The 19,824-nt window shown below is 40.2% G+C and overlaps 1 protein-coding gene across 1 annotated transcript; it reads right to left on the reverse strand.

Annotated features, from left to right (window-relative positions):
- Nucleotides 1-999: 999 nt before the first annotated feature.
- Nucleotides 1,000-6,682, reverse strand: CLEC3A (C-type lectin domain family 3 member A; the record flags this gene model as incomplete). Its single annotated transcript, XM_079541603.1, has 3 exons — nucleotides 1,000-1,385; nucleotides 4,539-4,619; nucleotides 6,568-6,682. 3 exons carry the CDS (start codon nucleotides 6,680-6,682, stop codon nucleotides 1,000-1,002), a joined length of 582 nt encoding a protein of 193 aa, XP_079397729.1.
- Between the last annotated feature and the right edge of the window lie 13,142 nt (nucleotides 6,683-19,824).

Raw genomic sequence — 19,824 nt, forward strand, 5'->3', positions numbered from 1 at the left:
AGAATAGCAAAAAATAGCCAGCTCAAATGTTGGGTATCAAATGGAAAAATCTGCACATGGCTCAGTGAGTGATGGTTTGGCCCCACTCATCTGTGCCAGCAAGGCATGCTACCCACAGTATGGAGAGAGGAGATTGAGGGGGTATGTTGTGCCTGAGAGGGAACCCTTCCTCTCCATTCATGCCTGAATAATGAAGCCTCATTCTGATCCAGCAGGAGAGGCATTTGCACATCTTTCTAAGGGATTACATGCTAGCACCATGATCAAGTCCCAGGTTGGTTTCTTCTACAGGAATGCTCCAAGTGATATCTAATATTTAACCATAATTGAGACATTTAGAAACAACCATGCTTAGACCTGATATTTAGAATAGCTACTTCCCCCATTTTGTAGCAGTGTATCTTATTTAACTCTGTGTGCTTTAAAAATTATCATCAGATTTTCCTTTTTATCTTTCCTATCTCATAGGTAAAAGTGTTGGTCACAAATCCACAAATCCATCCTGTTACACTCTGTAAGGAGGATGGCCGTTTTCCCAGGATAAACCCCAATATCTTCCTAAAGCACTGGAACAGAGAAGAGCCCTACATCTTCTGTTAGAACGTGTCTCCACACAGCAATCTTCTTGTATACTTTCAATAAATTCACTAGAGATGTGAGATCAAGTAAAAACCTTTCTACCATGAAGATGTGCAGAAATGAAGGTGAACCCCAGTAACCTGAACATCAGGCTGAAAGAATATAGCAAAATACGATGCAGTATAGGTCAAAACATAGCATGTATTCCTGTACATGATGAGAGCACTCACTACACATAACATTTTAAGCATCTGAGTAGAAAATAAATTAATGAAGAAAAATTCTGTTTCAGAAGAGAGTGAATATAATGCAACAGATGGATATTTTTAACTCACCACTGTCTAAGTGGGAGGGGCTGCTAACAAGAAAAGATGGCATGTTAATAACCCAAAATATGGTCATGATCACTTATGTATGGAATTATGGGATCAGAAATTCACAAATATATCTTTTGGCAGTACGGCAGACCTCATCCACCCACTTGCCTTGTGTTGAAGAGAAGACACAATTTTCACGCTTCCCCCCGTTTGGCTGGGCATGATCCCAATTGAAGTACTGTAGAGCCATGCCATTAACATCAACAAACTTCCCTTCATTTACCATGTCATTGACACCTAGCCAGAACTCAGACCCTCCAGGCATACTGTTCTTGCCATAGTCTCGGAGAGTATTTGTTTCGTCGCTATTCCTTGGGATAGCCAGTGTCCCTCCCTTGGCTATGCAGTCTTCATTGGCTTCATGAAAATGTTTGGTGCCTTCTGATATGAGGTAGCACTTCTTATGGGCCTTTGTCCCTCGAAGACAGACTGTGAATAGATATTAGTTTGCAAATTCAGTAAAAGCTTGAGCTTTAAATGATGTTTCCTAAAGCGGTGATTTTCTAAAGGTGTCTTGGTGGTTAAGCAATCAGTTGCTCAGCAAGTGAAAAGATCTTGCACCTGAAGAGTGGGTCTGCTACTCCTGTTTATGTAGTATCTTGTATGCAGCCAACATGCCAGCGTGCCTTTAGGAAGTCTAGATGGCTCACAGACACACTGTGGGGTCCTGTGGGGTGTAAGAGTTGGCCAAAAGCTGAGCATGCTCTTAGGGCTACTGCAGAAAAGACACTTAAGAGAATGGATAGATAAAGTTGTGATCTTAACACCATAAGGTACTTTGGAAAATCTTTCCTGTGTTTACTTTGATGAACCTGAAGCATGATTTAAGCCTCAGATTCCTACTTTAATTTAGGTTTGCGTGTTTTATTTATTTGAGTTCGGGTTTTTTTAATTTAATTTGGCTACTTCTGAAAAATAAAATATTGCCCAGGCCTGTTGTCAGTATGTCTGATCACTGGTTTCTGTAAATAGTCCTCTTTTAACATGTCTTACCTTATTTCATCTCTTAAAACTGGTGGAATGGGTAGGTATGGATGTTCATAGTGTAGGCAGATGTGAGTTAATCGTTAGGAAATCTATACTTGGCTTTATACTAAACAGGCAGATCAAAAGTCTTTTCATATTGATGGTATTCAAGTTCCAGAGTAAAGCGTTATGCATTAAATAGGCCTATTTCATAGCAAGGAAATGCTGGAAATGCTATTTTAAATATGTCCTGCTTGTCAGAAAAATATTAATTTGAAAATCATAATGCAAATCTCTCTCTGAGTGATTGATAAAAGTATATTCCCACCTGCAGAGAAGAGGGCATTCACCTCTTTAGTTCTTAATTTCTGATCTTTCCAGCAAAGTGTATCCCTTCAAACTCAAATGATGTAAAGTGACTTAGATCTATTAAAACTTTCTAAAAAGCATACTGAGTTTGCGTGACAATCTGAACCAAGTAACATAAGCATCTGCATTTAAAATCTGTTTGGACTTAGTTCTTCTGGAACATATCAGGGAAGTCTTGATGTAAAGTACAAGCGTACTGAAACATGAATTTGGCATCTGCTCTGCAACTGGAATTGCCTTGCAGAACTGCTCTCAGAGTCCTTCCAGCCCAAACTGTGCGGGCAGGCTTGCAGGAGCCAATCTTCAGGCTTCACTTTCCAGCTCTCCTAATGCACGTATGTTAACAACTGCCTCTCCCAAGAAAAGTACTTACAAGAACAGAACCCACCTCATAGGAGTATTTCTTCTAAGTTGAGAAAGGTAGCAAAGGGCTTCAATAGACTACTAAAATACTTATTTTTGGAATCTTGAATCTGCCTGCTTCCAGTCCATTTCATTTATTGCTTAAACTCATCTTGTACATAAATAAGAACAGTCATGAAACAATATGAACATCTTCTGTCCTGATGTTTTCTATAGTCTGTTTCTAATTCCTGTCATCTGATCTAGTAAAAAAAAAAAAAAAAAAGTAATGATGTATCTGATCAACAGGATATGGAAATTCACTCTGGACCAAATCCGACATGCCTCAGTTCTTTAGCATCTCCAGTTCTAGCAGCCATTGCATTCCTTAGCTGCATTTTCAAGATCATCTTTTTATGCTGGGACTTATCCTTCAAACGTCATCCTTTCCAAGTGCTAAGCCATGCAGTGGTCAAAGAAAAGTAATTAGAGTACTTGCTAAATTTTGAATTCTTTAACAAATTTATATTCATGGGAAAATCAGAGAGACTTAATCTATTTCAACAATTCTGCAGTAATGATGGAGACTATTCCTCTTTAGGGAGAAAGCTCATGCTGCTAAATGGCATATGGCAACATTTCACGGTATGTAGAAAGGAAAACTAGGAAATTCAAAAAGAAAAAGAAGGAATCAGAATGTCTTGAAAGCTCTTATAAACTAAAAAAAGAGTTACTTTTTAAACTATCATGAAGCCATTAACAAATGCAGTCAGAGCTAGAGGGGTGATAGGTCTCTTTTTTGCCAAATTTGGAATCCATTTGATCAGTGTGGGTTCTGAATTTAGAATAGAACTCAAAATAAGTTTTGAGGATAGCAGATCTCCTGCCTCTGGTTTCATTTCTAAGCCACTGCTTGCTTACTCTCAAGCTTCTTCTGGAAGCAATACAAGAACTACTTTTAAACAAGAGTTACTTGTCTAGCACAGGTTTCCTCTTCTAAGAAATTTCTATAGTCCTCTTATGAGAAATTTAAAAAAAAAATATTTAGTAAAGCTCAAAAAGCTCAATGCTTCCCAGGATGCAAAACAAGACAAACCCGCATATTACCATCCCTAAGCAAAATATGTCCTGTTTCATGTGAATGATGTCATTTCCTCTGTAGAGTCCTCTTGAATATGTTTAAATGTCAGGTTTTGTGTCAACAGCTGTGAAAAAGAAGAACTGTCTAGTAAGTGTGCACATATTTATCCTTATTTTGCTTGGAAATTTCCATCTATCTATTGAAGTATTTAAAGGACTGAGTGTTGATACAGAATATTTCTGGACTCTCAGTGAATACTACTTTGAGGTTTTAGAGTAACATTCACATCTGAATGTTGCAGTTCCCACCATTTAGGATGACTCAGTCCTTTAAGCTTATCTTTTTTTTTTTTATATTCTCAGCCTTTACAGTGACTGTTTTTGTTTTAATAGTTAGCCCGTGTTCGTATCCAAGCTGGGAACCCAACTTATTGACCATTTAAGCTCTTAAACCCAGCAACTGTGCCTATGTCTAATTACGCCTAACATGCACAAGAATCACAGCTAGAGGTTGTGCATAGCAAAGACAATGGTAGTTCTTGCTCCAGAAAAATTATTGCTCTTAATGAAGAATCACCACATGTGTACCACTAGTTCATACTTGCTTTTGCCCAAATGCTTTCTTCAATTCTTGTTTCATCAGTATAGCTGTATCATACTGTGCTCCAAGAAGCCATATTCATCAGTCTCAAATCACCTTTAAAAAAATGAGTGAGACTGAGGAGTGTGAGAGGGAAGGCAGTGGTAACTTTTGGATGCCACTGGTCAGTATAAGCTGCTTTACAGTAACTTTTGGATGCCACTGATCAGTATAAGCTGCTTTACCTGACTGAAGTGCTTGCATTTCTTTGAGAGCATTTACTTCTCGCCACAACTTGTCAATCTGGGTCTTGAGGTCATCTTTTTCTTTAATGAAAGAAATACAGAGAAATAAGCAGGTATGCATGCAAAAAAGTCATTTTTTTCATTTTAACAACTTTGAGTTTCTGCATTGCCAAGACATATTTTGCCATTTTAAAGCATCAGTATTCTAGCTGCCCATCTCTGGTTTATAGCAAAATTTGCCTGTTTACATTTGAACCTGTATACCTGTATGCTGTAGTGTGTGGGTGTACGTGTACATGTCTGTGTATATATATATGTCATAAAAACAAAAGCAGGACAGAAGATTCTGTGTACACATAAGTTTTACACGGCTTTCTTTTTAACTCAGCAAGGGATAGCCCATACAATCTAAGTTTGATGTCTAAATGCATGCAGATGAGCTTGCTGAGCTACAATCTCCCCTCCCCAGGGGGAGCCTTCCTCCCCATTGATGATTCGAGTCACCCACATTCAGCCCATGTCACCATTTTGTGACACTGACAAAAGTACCAAAAAGATGATGAGATAAGAAAGGATGCTAAATTGCACATAATTCCTTTTTCATGTTCTCTTTTGCATATTTTTCCTCTTAATCATTCTAATGGCCCACCACAATCAAACAGATAGCAGACAGGATTCCATTACACAAGTTTACGGTTTGATTGCAGTGGTAAGCAAACCTTCCAGAAGCCGCAGTAATGAGCAGGAGGAATAAATAGGCTCTTTCACAAGCAGCAGAACTAACAAAGCCACAGTTCCTACAGATCGTGTTACATCACCTAATCCTCCAGCTCCACCCCAGAAAGCTTGTCCCTTCTCCATACTCCCTAATCAGAGGGGATTGACCTCAGCTGTCCTTTACGTTCCCCATGGCAGGACTCCCAGTCCGTGTTCTTCCCTATGACTCTCAGTTCCCAGTAGTCTCTCCATGACCCTTCTCTGCTTTGAAAGAGGTAAAAAGCAGAACAGATGAGCTCCTGGGACTATTGATTTATTTATTTATTTAGTAGTAGCACACTTATTTACGCAGATCTTTTTTTTTTTTTTTTTTTTGCACCCACATCCTGAATTTCATAATTTTGGGTAACTTATCCTCAGAACACCCATTATTTTGACAAACTGTTTCAAATGCAGAAGTTATCAGTAGAAAGCAGACAGAAAAATGTGCTGGCAGCACAAGGGTATATCAAGCTAAGAACTGAAAAGATTCAAAGGGAAAAATAAAAATATGTAAGTCTATAGCTCCAAAGCAGTATAACTGTGCTGTACAGTGACTTTATCAAGGCTCCATATTTTCCACTGACAAGGAGCTTAAATATTTGCCATTAGTGTAACCTCCATCACGCACACTTCTACTAGAAATAAGCCCTTAAATTAAGTACACAGACCTTTCCAAACAGTCAGTGGTTCTGTATTTGCTCTGTAATCTTTGCTCTGGGAATTTAATCCTTCTTTTGGAAATTCTTTTTTATTAATTTGACTTGCAATTTCACCATATTGCTCATACAAGTAGTATCCCACAAACATTACACAGACATTTTGTTAAAATTAGGAAAAGGACAAAAACCTGAACAATAACCCTTGAAGACTTAATGTTTTATTCTGCTCTTTTCCATCATATGTACGTGAATTTCCATTCTTCTGCTCTTAATCAATAGAACTGTGTAACTAGGAATGATTGGCTGGAGTCTTCTCAGCTTTACCTTTGTATCATAAATTATGTCAGCTGTTAACAGATGAACAGCCATAAAAGAGCAAGATATTTTTTAAAAGCAATGCAGCTTTATTTCTATAATTCATTCTAGCACATCATTCTTGGCTTTACTAACTCACATAAAAATATTTGAAAGACAGGCATAATATAGACTTGACTATCATTAGTTAATAAACATTTGAATAGTGCTACTTTCTTACTCACACAATGTTAAGTACGTAGTAACCTCGCACAGTCTATAAATCTCTATCCCTTCTCCCAGTTAAAACCCAGTACCTTTCACTCTACGTTTGCTGTGCTTCCTAGCTTTGACTTTGGAAGCCTGGCTGATGGTCTGATCCAGCAGTAATATGCTTATGAGTAGAAAAATCATAAGTCCAGTTTGTGCCATCTCTCCTTTAAAGAACTTCACAAAAATCTTCAAGAGATTCTCTTCAGCAGCTTTGAGAGCAAGTCACACAGACACATCACAGTCAGGACTGACTGAGGTCAGTTTTATAAAAGTGTAGTGACAGGGTTGGCTGTGCTCCTTGCTTACGAAATGTGTTTAATACTGAAGCTGGCTGCAGCATAAGGTGCCCCCTTGTTCTCACGTCTCTTCTGAAATTCCTGTTTCCTTTTTGGGTTCAACTGAGACAGGTTGCTTTAAGGGCACTGAACAGTGCTTCGATTGCTGCAGATGAATGCCATTTCTTCAGAGATAACACTATCTTTGAAGCATAACGGTGTGCAAAAGCAGAGGGATGCTCAAAAATGCCTTGTGTAACACCAGCCTCAGGATGGGGGGTAGCATGTCTCTGTCCCATGCTGATTAAGTATGGACAGTGGTCATGATCTTATTTACACTGAAACAAAAAAAGATGTTGCCCCTTAGTAAACATGGCAGCCACACACACAGAGTATATATATCACATTGTCAGATGTTCATTTATGATTTTATTAAGAGTTCATAAATACCTGCTAGATATTACTGTGCTTCTGAATAAGAACATTATGTGCTATCAGCAGGGTCTAGTTAGGGGAACAAAAGATCTTTTACACTCTTACAATACTTCCCAAATCCTCAGTACATGGCCGGGGTAGGAGATGCTGCTCCCAGCAAAGTACAAGATACTGGAAGCAGGACAGTGCTATCTAGACTATGGAGAGGTGTCTGCATTTGGAGCTCTTTAATTTGCCTTGAGACTGAGTTTTTTGGGAGTGCCTTTAAATTGGGATTGCTATAAGCAATATCACCTTTCACTCAGTTTAGTGGATAAATGAGACTTTCAACATGAGGGTTTGTTTAAAATGCTGACACTGAAGTCATTGTTGAGCAACGGGTGCAGGCAGGAAAAGTTTATGCCACTCTGAAGCTATGTTTCCAGACCCCTCTTTGCCATCTGCCTTGGTTCCATTCTAGTCATATTATCACTGTTTTTCTTCTAGAACTGTAACAGCAAGAGACTTATTACTTTATTAAAAGGAAGCTGAGATTTTAGAGGCATGCTGTTTTACTACATGAGTGCATACTGGCTCTTTTCTAACCACATAGATTCTAAAATCACTGCAGCACTCATAATGTAAAACATACCTACACCAGCTGTTTTAGATACCTCCAAACAACTAATTGGATTCTCCATAGCTAGTACACATCTATTAATCATGAACTAATACTTTATCAACTTTTCATAAATTCAGTGATTTTCTAAAACTTGTTTTCAGTAGCTTGCTTCAAAGTATTGAAGTACGTTGCATTGTGTAGAGAAAATTAGGAACAGTGCTAAAAGAACAGTCTGAAGCTCTGTTTTGAGCTTAAGACTTATCAACAACAACTAAGAAAGCAAGTTTAACTTCTTGTATACAGCGTGTGAGCAGAAGAGTCAGGGAGAAGCCGAAATATTTTGCTTAGAATATTTAAACTCCCAGTGCTAGAGTGAGGAAGCAGAAAATGGAACCTTATGGGAGGCCTAGAGCCCCTCCAGAGTGAATACATTCTCTGTGTATGGTCTAGAAACTGGCATAACAATGTCATTTAGAGCTGTAATTTTTCTTTTAAAAGCATAGTTAGAGTAATAACATATGGCCCAGAGAGTGAACAAAGTTACATATATATGAAAGTAATTTTTCTTGGGACAAATTAGTCCTCCTTCTATATGAGAATGTGCTATACAAATATAAATACTCATACTTTCATAGCTGTGTCCAGACTAAGATATGTTTGTGCTCTTTATTCACACCAGTATAGTAGAACTGCATAAAGACAAAGCTGCAGTTTTTCTTGAATTATTTGGTTTGAAAAGAAACATTTTGCAGAATTCAGAGCTGCTGTACTGCACAGACACCTGGGTGGTTTTCTGGCTCCTGATTCCCTGCCTCGTTCCATTTGCTTTCAGACAACTGAACCATTCAAAGCTTAAGCAACCTTTGGTGAAAAGTTCATTTCAGTTTTTACACAGAGTCTCTTCAAGTTAAAAAGTCTATTCCCCTCAGAGACAGTTCCACCTTTATGTGCTCTTGTAAACTGGCTCAGAAAAACTCTTTGTACAGCTGTTTTTCCTTTCCATTCTCAGCCATCACTGAGTTTGTGGAAAGAACATGCAACTGGGCACAGAGTATGAGAAGTCAGTGTGAGACGTGGACTGGATGCTCGGCTGAGATCCTGAAATAGTCTGGCTGCAGCAGTAATTTCCTGTTATGAGGAATAGGATCTATGCAGGGGGATCGTGTCTTTTGTTATCCCCTGAGGTAGTAGAGCTACAAGTAGAATAATACTTGCAATAATATCTTTAAAGAAAGATAATGTGGTATCTTGAAAAGCAAACCATGCTCAAATTGTGTTTTACTGAGGTCTATGGTTCCCTCCAGGTTTCAGAATTGATTGCATCATGGTCTGTTGGACCAAGTGGGAAACTGAGGGCTGTGTCTGCTGCTGAAATCTGAGCAACTGTTTCTGCAGCATTTCAATTACAGAAATCTCAGCTCAACGTAAGATTTGGAAAAGAAGCTTGTACATGGGTAATTATTTTCCTGTTCTACTGAGAGTATAAACAGAAAATGAGAACTGATCAGAGCTGTTGCCAGCCAAAGGAATTTCAGGTGGGGTAAATCCAAGAGCCAGTGTAGCCAACAGAGGTTGATCACCTCCCAAGCATCAGTTTTTATGAATGATTTGGGTAGTATATGGGATCCATGGGTTGATTTTCATTTGTTTAAACTAAATGCAAGAAATTTTGCAAATTCTGCTAACCCAGGATTATGTCATGCTTGGAAAAATACAGTGTGCTTGATTTCTTTGGCCTTGAAAAGTCTTAAAAACTCCTTCTTAAGGATTTTGTCTCCGTCGAACCAGGTACAAGGCAGGTCTATGGCTAACATCCCAACACCAAGGTTATTTGGGGGAAATTTGTACAAGCAAGCTGTGTATTTGGAAAAGGGAAGGGCTAACCTTATGGTATGTGAGGTTCTGTGAAAATTCTTAATGATATTTTGGGTTTGTACAGTCGGTTCAATGTTTTTCTTGTCATATAAATTTGCTTTTTTAGAAGGAAATTTGCTAGCTATAAGGGTTTTGCTATGTCTGTTAAAATTAAAGGAAGATACCAGTCTATTGCAAAAACAGGCTGCCCACCAGTGACCTGCACTGAAAGTCGCGGAGTGTTGAAATGAGGGCATTTACATCTTCCTTAGGAGTATAAGACTCCTATCCCAAATGCATCCTCACCTTGACACTGATAATGGGATTGATGAACAGGCTTTTCTAGTTTTCTTTTTCAGTTCAAACATAGCTGCTTTAACTACAGGTTTGCTGCTTTTCATTTACCACACAGTAAATCCAAGCATTTTTACTTCAGAAAATGAAGAAATTTAAGATATAAATAATAGGTGTACCAAAAAGATTAAAATGAAAACATTTTGAATGTTTTTGAATGAGTGTTTTTGTATCTTTTGTTTGGGGCCTTTGCCATACTATCATCTCAAAGCTGGGGGACAGTAAGTTGTATGCAAGAGGCAGCACAGTAACTTCTGTCTATCACACATATTTAAGGTAAGTATCTTTATCTTATCTGTGACCAAACTGTATCACTTGTATTCCTTTCATTCTCTTGCAGTGGCAGTGAAATTATGGGTTGTAAATGTGAAAAAGTAAGATTGATCATGTTCAGAAAAGATGCAGAATTCAGAAGAGATTCACCAGATCTTCGTAAACCACTGTTAGCAAAGCAATTGCTGTTTTTAGTTACCTACCCAATGCTGCTGAGCACTGATAAAGTTGCCTTCTTGTAGTGTTGCCAAGTCTTGTTTTACTGGCAAAAATAGGTGGTACTGAGCATTTTGTTGATTGCCACTGCCTCTGTCTTTGGACAGGAAGGACCCCAAGGAAATGGCTTCTCATCTAGGGTTATATGTTTGATGGCTACGCGAAATGTGCAAAAAGCAAAACACCATCTCTCAAAAACCGGAGACTTCTTCACAGTCAGGTGACTCCATGTCATCTCTAAAGATAAGGGAATTTAGGAGAAAATTTAAAGCTTTGGTTTCTTTGCAATCCAGGTGCAAATAAAGCCGTTGAATGGGGTCTTTTGAAGTGCTATTCCTGCGGACCCGGCCAGGTTTCCGTGTTGGGAAATGCTGGTGGCAGCACAGCTTGTTTAGCCCTCAGGGAGCATGTGAGAATCTGTCTGTTTCTCTTTTGTAAACCTAAAATACCTGCTGTGCTAATTTTTCTCCTGCAATGTGTGCTACCTATTTGCCTTTCAGGAAATGAACTAAAAACATCCTGAGCACTTAATTTCTCCCTTTAATTTTTTAGTTTTGATCACTACAGTCTCTCTGCTATGAAGTTTTACAGCTTCACATTAACACGATCTTAATAGGTTCTGCACATCCTTACACATGCCAAACAACACAGTTTGGACAAAGCCTAAATTTAGCCCCCGCTTGCTAAGATCCAGCTTTGAGATGATGGCATGGCAAAGGCCCCAGTCAGAAGTTCGCAAGACAGTCTGAAATGCACATTCACAGGTTCATAGCAGGTTACTAACAGTGTGGCTTTGCTTACTGCCAGTAGGGCTGGCCAGAGGAAGGATTGCATTTTGGCTTGTGTTGATGTTTGTAGGATTTTCCTATAGCAGATGGAAAAACAGACCTTCTCAGGAGTGTGATCATGTCTCGCTTTGGTGGCTGCACTTCACAGAGGACTCGAATGCTCTGCTTGAGAGCTGAGACCCCTTGCTTTGGCAACACAGGAGCTTGAGATCCCACTCAGCTGTGTCGGTATCACCACAGAGGTCCCCGTTGCTGCACTGCTGCTGCTCTCCTGCCTGCTGACAAGAGGCTTCAGCTGGTGGCTGCCAGCCTGGCCAGCGGCAAGGAGCCAAACCACAGCTCTGCAGCCCAGGGCTGTCACAGGATCTGCAAACAGCTGACCCTGCTTTACCTGTCCTGGAGGCAACACTACCCCCACGTGTAAGCATAATCAGTTCATGCACCAGGCCCCAGGGTTGGAAAATGTGTGATGTGGTCGAAGCAAAACACCTTTCTTTCAAAAGTAAAAGGAATTTTTAATCTGCTAGATCAGGAAAGAAAAATAACATCTAAATGATCTGAATGCAAATGTTGGGGTGATGTCTGCTTGTCTACAGACAAGTCAGGCAGTGGAAAGTGGAGCTGGCCCTGCCTTGCAGGACAAATACTAAAGCCAGCCCTACTACCACACACTGTGCACATTTATGCAAATATTTTCAAATGATCGTTTTGAACGGAAATTGTTCTGGCATTTGCCAAGTAATTTAGACACTGCATAGATGTAAACATCACAGAATTTTTCATTCTTACATTAGTCATTGCTACATGCATTCTTATTGCAGTTTATTCCATTTCCAGCAGATGTCTTAAGTGCTCTAGGAATTATTAGGATAGGTCCGATTTTGTATTGCTTTTCCATCAAAACAAAACAGAAAAGACCAAGTTTCCTTTCTCCTTAATGCTCGGGGTAAATCCATTGCGCTGTATGTCTTTCCCCCAGTGTTACACAGCAGAGGGTCAGGATCAGTCTCATTGCACGTTTTCTTGAGGCTTCATTACTGTAGGGTTAGCAGTTGAGACAGGCATCTCTCAGATCAAACATATTCTTACAGCTGGGATTTCAAAGGGAAGGGTGGTTATTTGTGCTGGCTTTGGCAATCCTGTTTCCTTAAATAATGCTACAGGTTCTGCATGGACTAAATTAACTTCATCTAACAAGGTGATACGATTCCCCAGGTTTGCATGGACATCTGCCTGATTAAACTGCCTGATTACTCTTCTAAAGATCTTTGAGTCTCAGGATGGCATGATAGCACCACATTGCAGTGGGGGAACGCATGGGTTGGGTTTGCCTAATCTGACATATGCTGCCATGCATGCTCTTTATTCCTCTCCAGCCACAGGACACATCTCTGCAGTTCTCAGAGCTCTCCTTGATAGGCTAGGCTCCCCACTGACCCCAGACCTGCAGCTAACATGACCTGCTAAGCCTTCATCTAGCTCCCTGTCTTTAGGACTTAAATCCTCTCTAAAGGCTGCAGAGCTTTGCCTGAGTAAGACCAGCAGCCTTTGCTCTCTGTCAGATAATTAGATAATTAGGGGATCATCTCCCCACACAGCAGTAAATTGATGCCATGTCACCAAAGCTGGAAATATAAAAGCCTATCTAAGGGAGAAATAAGCCAGTTCTATTTGTGCAGCTGTAGGCCTGCTGAAATGGCAAAGCTGTTTCCAGATAGGAGCTGGCAGGTTTGAGCAGTGCTACATGCTGCTTTGTAGACTTCATAACTCGGGACTTCATCAGCATGAGGATCTTGGCTCCACACAGTGCTGCATGGAGATGCTCCCAGGTTGCAAGCAGTGAATGATCTCCATTTATAAGATACCTAATGTGACCGGGAAACCAAAAGCCACCAGACAATACACTTGTTTTATATATCCAGTCTGTATGTTCTTGTACAACCTGGCACTTGATGCTGGAGTTTGGGCAGCCTTTGTGTGCAGCCTGGTAGAGCAGGGGCTGTGGAACGTGAGGAGCAGCACAGCTGTAAGTGCAGAGGAGCAGCTGTATTCTCTGTGCAGGGATTTTTCATTTTGTCCTTTCTTTACTTGCTCCAGAGACTCCATAAAACCAGTATAAAACAGCACTGTGTTCTCAAGAAAGACAATTGGTTTGGGCAATGCACATTATGTATTTTAATATGGAGAATTGAGTAAGGATTAAAAAAAAAGAATCTTTTTTAATAAGCTGTGGCATGGAATAAATATTACTCCCTGAATTTTTAATACTGGAGCTATGACTAGGTTCATTTAGAGGACCAATCAGCTTGATGCTGTCCCTGTCAAAGTCAGTGGTGAAACTCCTATGAGATTCCAGTTTGAGTTGAATTTACTGTCTTAATGGGAATAAGGAAGGAAGCTTGTAATAATTATCCTTTTATTATCCTGTTTTGCTTGATGATTAGCAAGCAGAACATTGTGTAATAACTTCATTCATTGCTGTCATGTTGAACAAAATGCAGATCAAAAATCTCATGTGAATCATATTATGTATGCTTTATTAAGTTAACCTACAATGCCAGGGAATGTGCTGCAAGCAAGATAATATTGAAATGAGGCTAATGCTTAATATGTGAACTGTGAGAATTGGTTAGAGCAGTACTGTGCAGCACAGCCAATGGCATCCAATGCGTGTAGGTGTGCAGCTGCAGATTGATTGCTCAGGTGGGAACTTCAAGACAATTCCTTGTGTAAATCTCTCATCGCATGCCTATGGGAAAGATGGGTCTGAGACTCCCAAAGCAGTGCTTCTCTCACTGACACACTGCATAAACACACCCCTGACACAGGACTCCAACATCATTTGGCAATCAGACTTAATTACGGCATAAATTTTTACAGCCCAGTATGCCACACCATTTTCCATCTGATCCTCAGATGGAGCAATCCCCGTTCTGCCCACAAGGTGAGGATGAGCCCAAAGGGCTGGTTCTGCTTTCTCATATTAATCTAGGCACTGCTTAGCAGAAAAGGCTGGGGTTGGGAATCCGAGTTGTTCCTTTTCCCTGCAGTGCCCCACTGAAATGTTTCTAATGTTCATTCCTGATTCAGGTTCTGAGTTATCCTGCTTGATGAGAAAGAGCAAGGAAAATCTTGACTATTGTCTCTCAGCTGCCTACTTTTCCATGGGGCTTTGCAGGCAGGGTTTTTAGCATAAGGTTCTGTGGGTTCATCTCCTTTGCCATGGGACAAGTGTGATTTGAGACACAGCTTTCAACCACGAAGGAAAAAATTCCAGCTCAGCTGCTAAGTTTAATCAAGATTCTTTCTAAGGGGAGAATTTAATTCTGGAGAACTATAAATCCTTAAACCTAACAGCAATAAATAGGGCACTGGACAAAACATTTGGTTTCATTTTTTCCTGTCTACAGTGGCTCAGGAACACAATGACACCATTGAGAATCACAGAATTGCTCAGGTTGGAAAAGACCTTAAAGATCATCAAATCCAATTTGACTAAACCATGTCCCTGAACACCACATCCAAATGGTTTTTAAATACAACCACCTCCCCAGGGAGGGTATGCTTTTATCAGACCAGTGAGGCACTTGACCAGTCACAGGACACTTGGTTTTATTCTTCTTTTTTTCTTTTTCTTTTTTTTTAAACAGTGGGAAATTTTTCCTTTTTTGAAATGCAGACACTAGAAGGGAAAAACTGCAGCAAAGAAACAGGAAAAACATCTGCCAAAGCAAACAGTCGGAAAAGAAAAGCACTTCTCTTATCTCTCTCCTGTGGTAACAATAAAATGAATGTTTTCTCCTTAGTGTCCTCTGGAAAACATCACAGATCTGACACGTCCTTCAGGCCACACGATGACAGTGGCAGAAAGATACCAGTCAGCCAGCTTCCCTCCTAGCCTTTGTAAATAGTATTTGGTTATTTGCTCATTGCCCAGCCAGCCCAGGGGTCAGTCATTTCAGTGAAAGTACAGAAATCCTTATTATAAATAATTCATCTAATGTATCTGCAGCCTCGCTCTGTTCTTCTAGAGCAGCTGGGTTGCTGCACTGCTTACATCTCTCCACGTGGGAGATGTATTTACGAAGACTACCCAGCAGAAGAGCACAAAATGATTTGCACTGGTACCTGCAGCTTATCAGGGAAACAATGCTTGGCAGGGACACAGCTGATGCCTTGCAGAACACAGCCCACTCCCAGTTCTGCCGGGGCTGCAGGTAGTGGAAGGGACTGATGGCAGCGGGGTCCTCCAGACAAGTCGAAGCCCTCCTAAGCTCTGAAGGAAAACAAGCAGGTCCATGCCCCTGCGGCCGTCCCTTGGTTAATGAGCCACACCAGAGCTCTCTTCCCCTTTTTACAGATCCCTAAGCTACCAAGTGCTGATGGCATCTCTTAATCTATGCATTTTATCCCTGGATGGCCAGCTAGCAACTCTGCCGGGATGCTGGGGGACTAGAAATGTCCCTGCCTGATGTCAGAACATCACGAGGACTCTGAAACTACAAGTTTAATGGCTCTTCCTTTGCTTATTTAGGTTATGCTTTCTTTCAATCGGTTTTCAAGATTTTACCAACAATTGTGAAGACTGTGCCTTTCTAAAAGAAGGTTGGTATGGTATGATGGAGAGTGCTTGAATCTTTTTTTTTTTTTTTAATCCCAATTGCTGTGAAGACAGATGATGCTTATTCCTGGCTTTATTTTCTCATTTTGCCCTAAATGCCTGGGGGAAGGGAGTCAAGGTTCCCATAGCAGTAATGTACCTGTGTTAAGTCCACAAAGATTTCATCTGTCACTCTCCACAGGGGATCAGAGTGGGCATGACCCAGTATTCTCCAGGAGGTAAAAAATCAATTTTCCTGAGGCACTACCAGAGAACAAGAACAATCACTGAGCACTGCAGGGCCTCCAGAAGCCCACAGAGAAGACTGGGACCTCCATATCAACCTGATGCAAGACAGTGGTTGCTAAGTGTTGCTCCAGGGAGGACAGGGCCTTAAGCAACAGCAGTGCATCAGGCACCCCTTCACAATCCAGAAGTCAGCAACTTTGGAGCCTTCCCCTTTTTCAGCTCTGTGTAAGCTTGGCTGGTCAGAGAAAAGAGCGATGGTGCAGCTGCCCAACTTACTTGCCTTGTCCTTGTTGCTGGGTTGTTCTGCTGCCTGGCAAACGCGTGTATGCAGAGACAGGAGCAAAACTGAGCACTGAACACTTTCCCTGAACTGAGTTAGATTACCAATGATGAGGTAAAAAAAGAGCAAAAGCAGAAAACCTCAGAGGCTTACAGGCAGGGGTGTGCAGTGACAGTGCAGTGACTGACGCACAGCACCCTGCAGCTTCCCTCTCTGATTAGCTCTGCTTTGCAGGAGCATGAGCTGCTCCAGCTAATCATCTCCCTGGGGCATAAACTAGCTTTTTTAATTAAAAACAAAGCAAAGCAAAACAAAAGAGAGTATGTCCTTATTTATAAGCAATGGACAGTTCCTGACATGAAGAGACTACTCTCCCCAGTACTATCTTTGAACAGGAGAAGCTCCCAAATAATAAATACCAACATTTGTAACATCTAACACATACTCTTACCTGCATTTTTGCAGCCCAGGCTTCCACACAAGAAAACCCTTGTCCAAAGCATGCTTGTGCATACAAATTCAGAGGGATTCCAACTCTTTCTAAGCCCTCTCCTTCCCTAACTGGGGATTCAAGGTTGCTACTGGGACGTATAGTAACTAAAAGGAAGTCTGAACTTGTTAACAGACTGTTACATTTCCTGAAAATGCTTCTGTTGACAAATGAAGGACAGGAATCAGCTGATGAAGAAAGCGTCGATTTTTCTAACCCTAGAAACTAGTGGAGAATGTTTGACAAATGGCTTCTTCTTTGTCATCCCTAAATATATGGACAGGGTTTTTAACCACTGCTGATGGAGGTCAAGCCTCCTTAGAAGAGAAATATAATCACCACAAATGTATATTAATCTAATCAGGCACATAGTGAATAGATGTAAAACATATAAATAAATCAACGGATAATCTGTAAATTCTGCTCGTTTGTTACTCCTAGGCAGAGATATACATAATTATTTCCCTACATTCATCCTCAGCCTGTGTTCAGAAAGCCATGCCATTTGCTGCAGAAATGCGTGACAGAAGGCTGAGGCAGACACGAAAGCAATGGCTGAGTTAGGATCAACTGCAAGCAATTCATCAGCACAACAGTGCAGGCTGATGAGATAAAGCCACATTTGCATTTATACTCTAACCTGTTCTCTCACAGGAAAATATTAGAGTGCCTGCCTAGGTGTTAAAATTCACTTGGAAAAGAGATGCCTTGGTGTAGATATCAGTTATGGAGTACTGATTGTCCTGGATCCTTTCAGAGAGAAAAAAAGCAGCAGCTCACACCAAGTGGCTTAAGGGCTGGCAAAGGACTCTCCGACGTGGTCCTCTATGAGCTGTGGCTGCTGTGCTGTGTGCTGGCAGACACAATCACAGTAGGAGAGTACGTTTTGGCAAAAGCCACCAGGATTAACGGCTAAGCACACAGAAAATGAGACAAGCACAAAAAAAAAAAAAAAAAAAAAAAAAAAGAGGAAATGGAATAAGGATCAGGGATACTCAGCACATTAAGATGATTTTTTTGCATTTTGTCTGGTCAGAAACCACACAAAATCTGCATCCCAGCTTGGCTGGTAGCAGCCTCTGAGTATTAGACTGTGTGACAATTATGCCTAGAAGGCCCAGTGGAAAAGCAGGCAAAAGGCAGGGCTTTGTTAGTAATCACAGAGAGCTTGCAAAAGGCTGTTTGCTTTCAGCTTCATCCTGAGCCTGTGATCAGGGATGCACTGACCATTATTTGCTTATCAACGCTGGGAAACAGAGGGCAGAAATTTACTCCGCTCCTCTTCTCAATCAACATGTGTTCACATCTTTTAGATTATAGGACTGATCCAGTAACTACTGCAGTGAGATTTTCCAGGGACACAACAGGCTTTAGAACAAATCTGGCATGACTGGAATTAACCAAAGCTAACATTTTCTCTTCATTCAGATATTAAACTGAAGTTCATTGAGCCACTTCTTCCTTTCACGCAGGGAGATATTTAAAGACGTACTCAAGTACAAACTTGAGGTCATTGTTAAATTTTGGTAACCATAAAGAGTACTTAGAAAGAAAAAGTGTAAGAATGATTTCAGGAAAGATAATCTTATATCCCATGTCAACTGAACCACCTCTTTGAAACCCTTAGTTAAGTCCAAGATCCAGGAATACTAGGATTTTTGATTCAATCATGTCCTTGTGCTTTCTATCAGCTAATCTGGAGGTGGCTGTTTTGAATCCTATTTGAAGATTATTCCCTTTGAGTAACTTCACTTCTAAAAAGAACCTTTTCTCTGAGGGTAACTTAGGTGTCAAGCTTTCTCCCAGTGCAATCTGAGGGCAAAAATTCTAGTTTTTATCCTTATCAAAATAACACACTTCACTGACACTTCATAAATGGTGCTCATAAAATGTTTTGAAGTTCCTACAATTGTAACATTCAACATTTTATACTAAATTATTAATGTCGGGTAAAGTAGCATGCTCAGCCATTTTAATAACCTTGATGTATTCTGTAATAAAAACAACAAATATTTGTTTATCCTTCAGTAACTGAAATGGAAAATGAGACCTCAAATTTTCCTCTTAACCAATTCCAAGTCAGCTCCCTAATGTGAAGCAGTGTATTAGAATAAAATATGTAAGCCAAGGATAATGCTATGCTCAGTATTTTATTTATATTTTTATGTAAACATAATTTGCTTTGTAGGCACAATATAACAAAAGCTCTAAAGCAACAAATACAATTAAACAGTATTTCAGTTCACTTCAATCAGGCTTAAGATAAAGAGAAGCTTTCACAGTTCCTTTAAGGCAATTTAAGAAATAATTTGTTTCACTTGAAGAAACTATCAAATTGTCTTACAGTTGTTTAAACGCAAGTGTTAGTAGTAAACACAAACCTTCATTTCTTCTGCAATAAGACTTGTTCAGTAACAACAGTCTCACCATCATTTTGTATAGCATGCCCTCTACCACTTCAAACGTGATACTACTGTTTGTGGTATTCTAGAAAGTATTTCGGGCTTATGGGCCAAATTCTGCTAGCACAAATCCTGCTTCCAAAACAGGTACCTGAAAACTTTCATTCGTTTCATTAGTAACCTTCATATGTGCCATATTAATATCGCTACAACACGGAGTAGAATTTAGCTCAGTGATTGTAATACTGATCTGTGTCGTGCTTATGTAGATCCAGAATAGTCCTCTGAACGCATTGCAATTACCTGACATTCTGCTGATCAGAAAATGGCCCTGAAATTGGTATGAATTAGCATGAAAAGTATTTTCACCTTGCTAACAAAACCAGAAAGACTAGCCAAAATTATTTCATCTGATTGTTGTCCCCATGGTGCCTGTGGCCATGACCACCATCTCACCCCTCTCTATTTATCTATAAGGGAAATT

This window comes from Tetrao urogallus (assembly GCF_951394365.1).
Source record: "Tetrao urogallus genome assembly, chromosome: 12".
NCBI lineage: Eukaryota > Metazoa > Chordata > Aves > Galliformes > Phasianidae > Tetrao > Tetrao urogallus.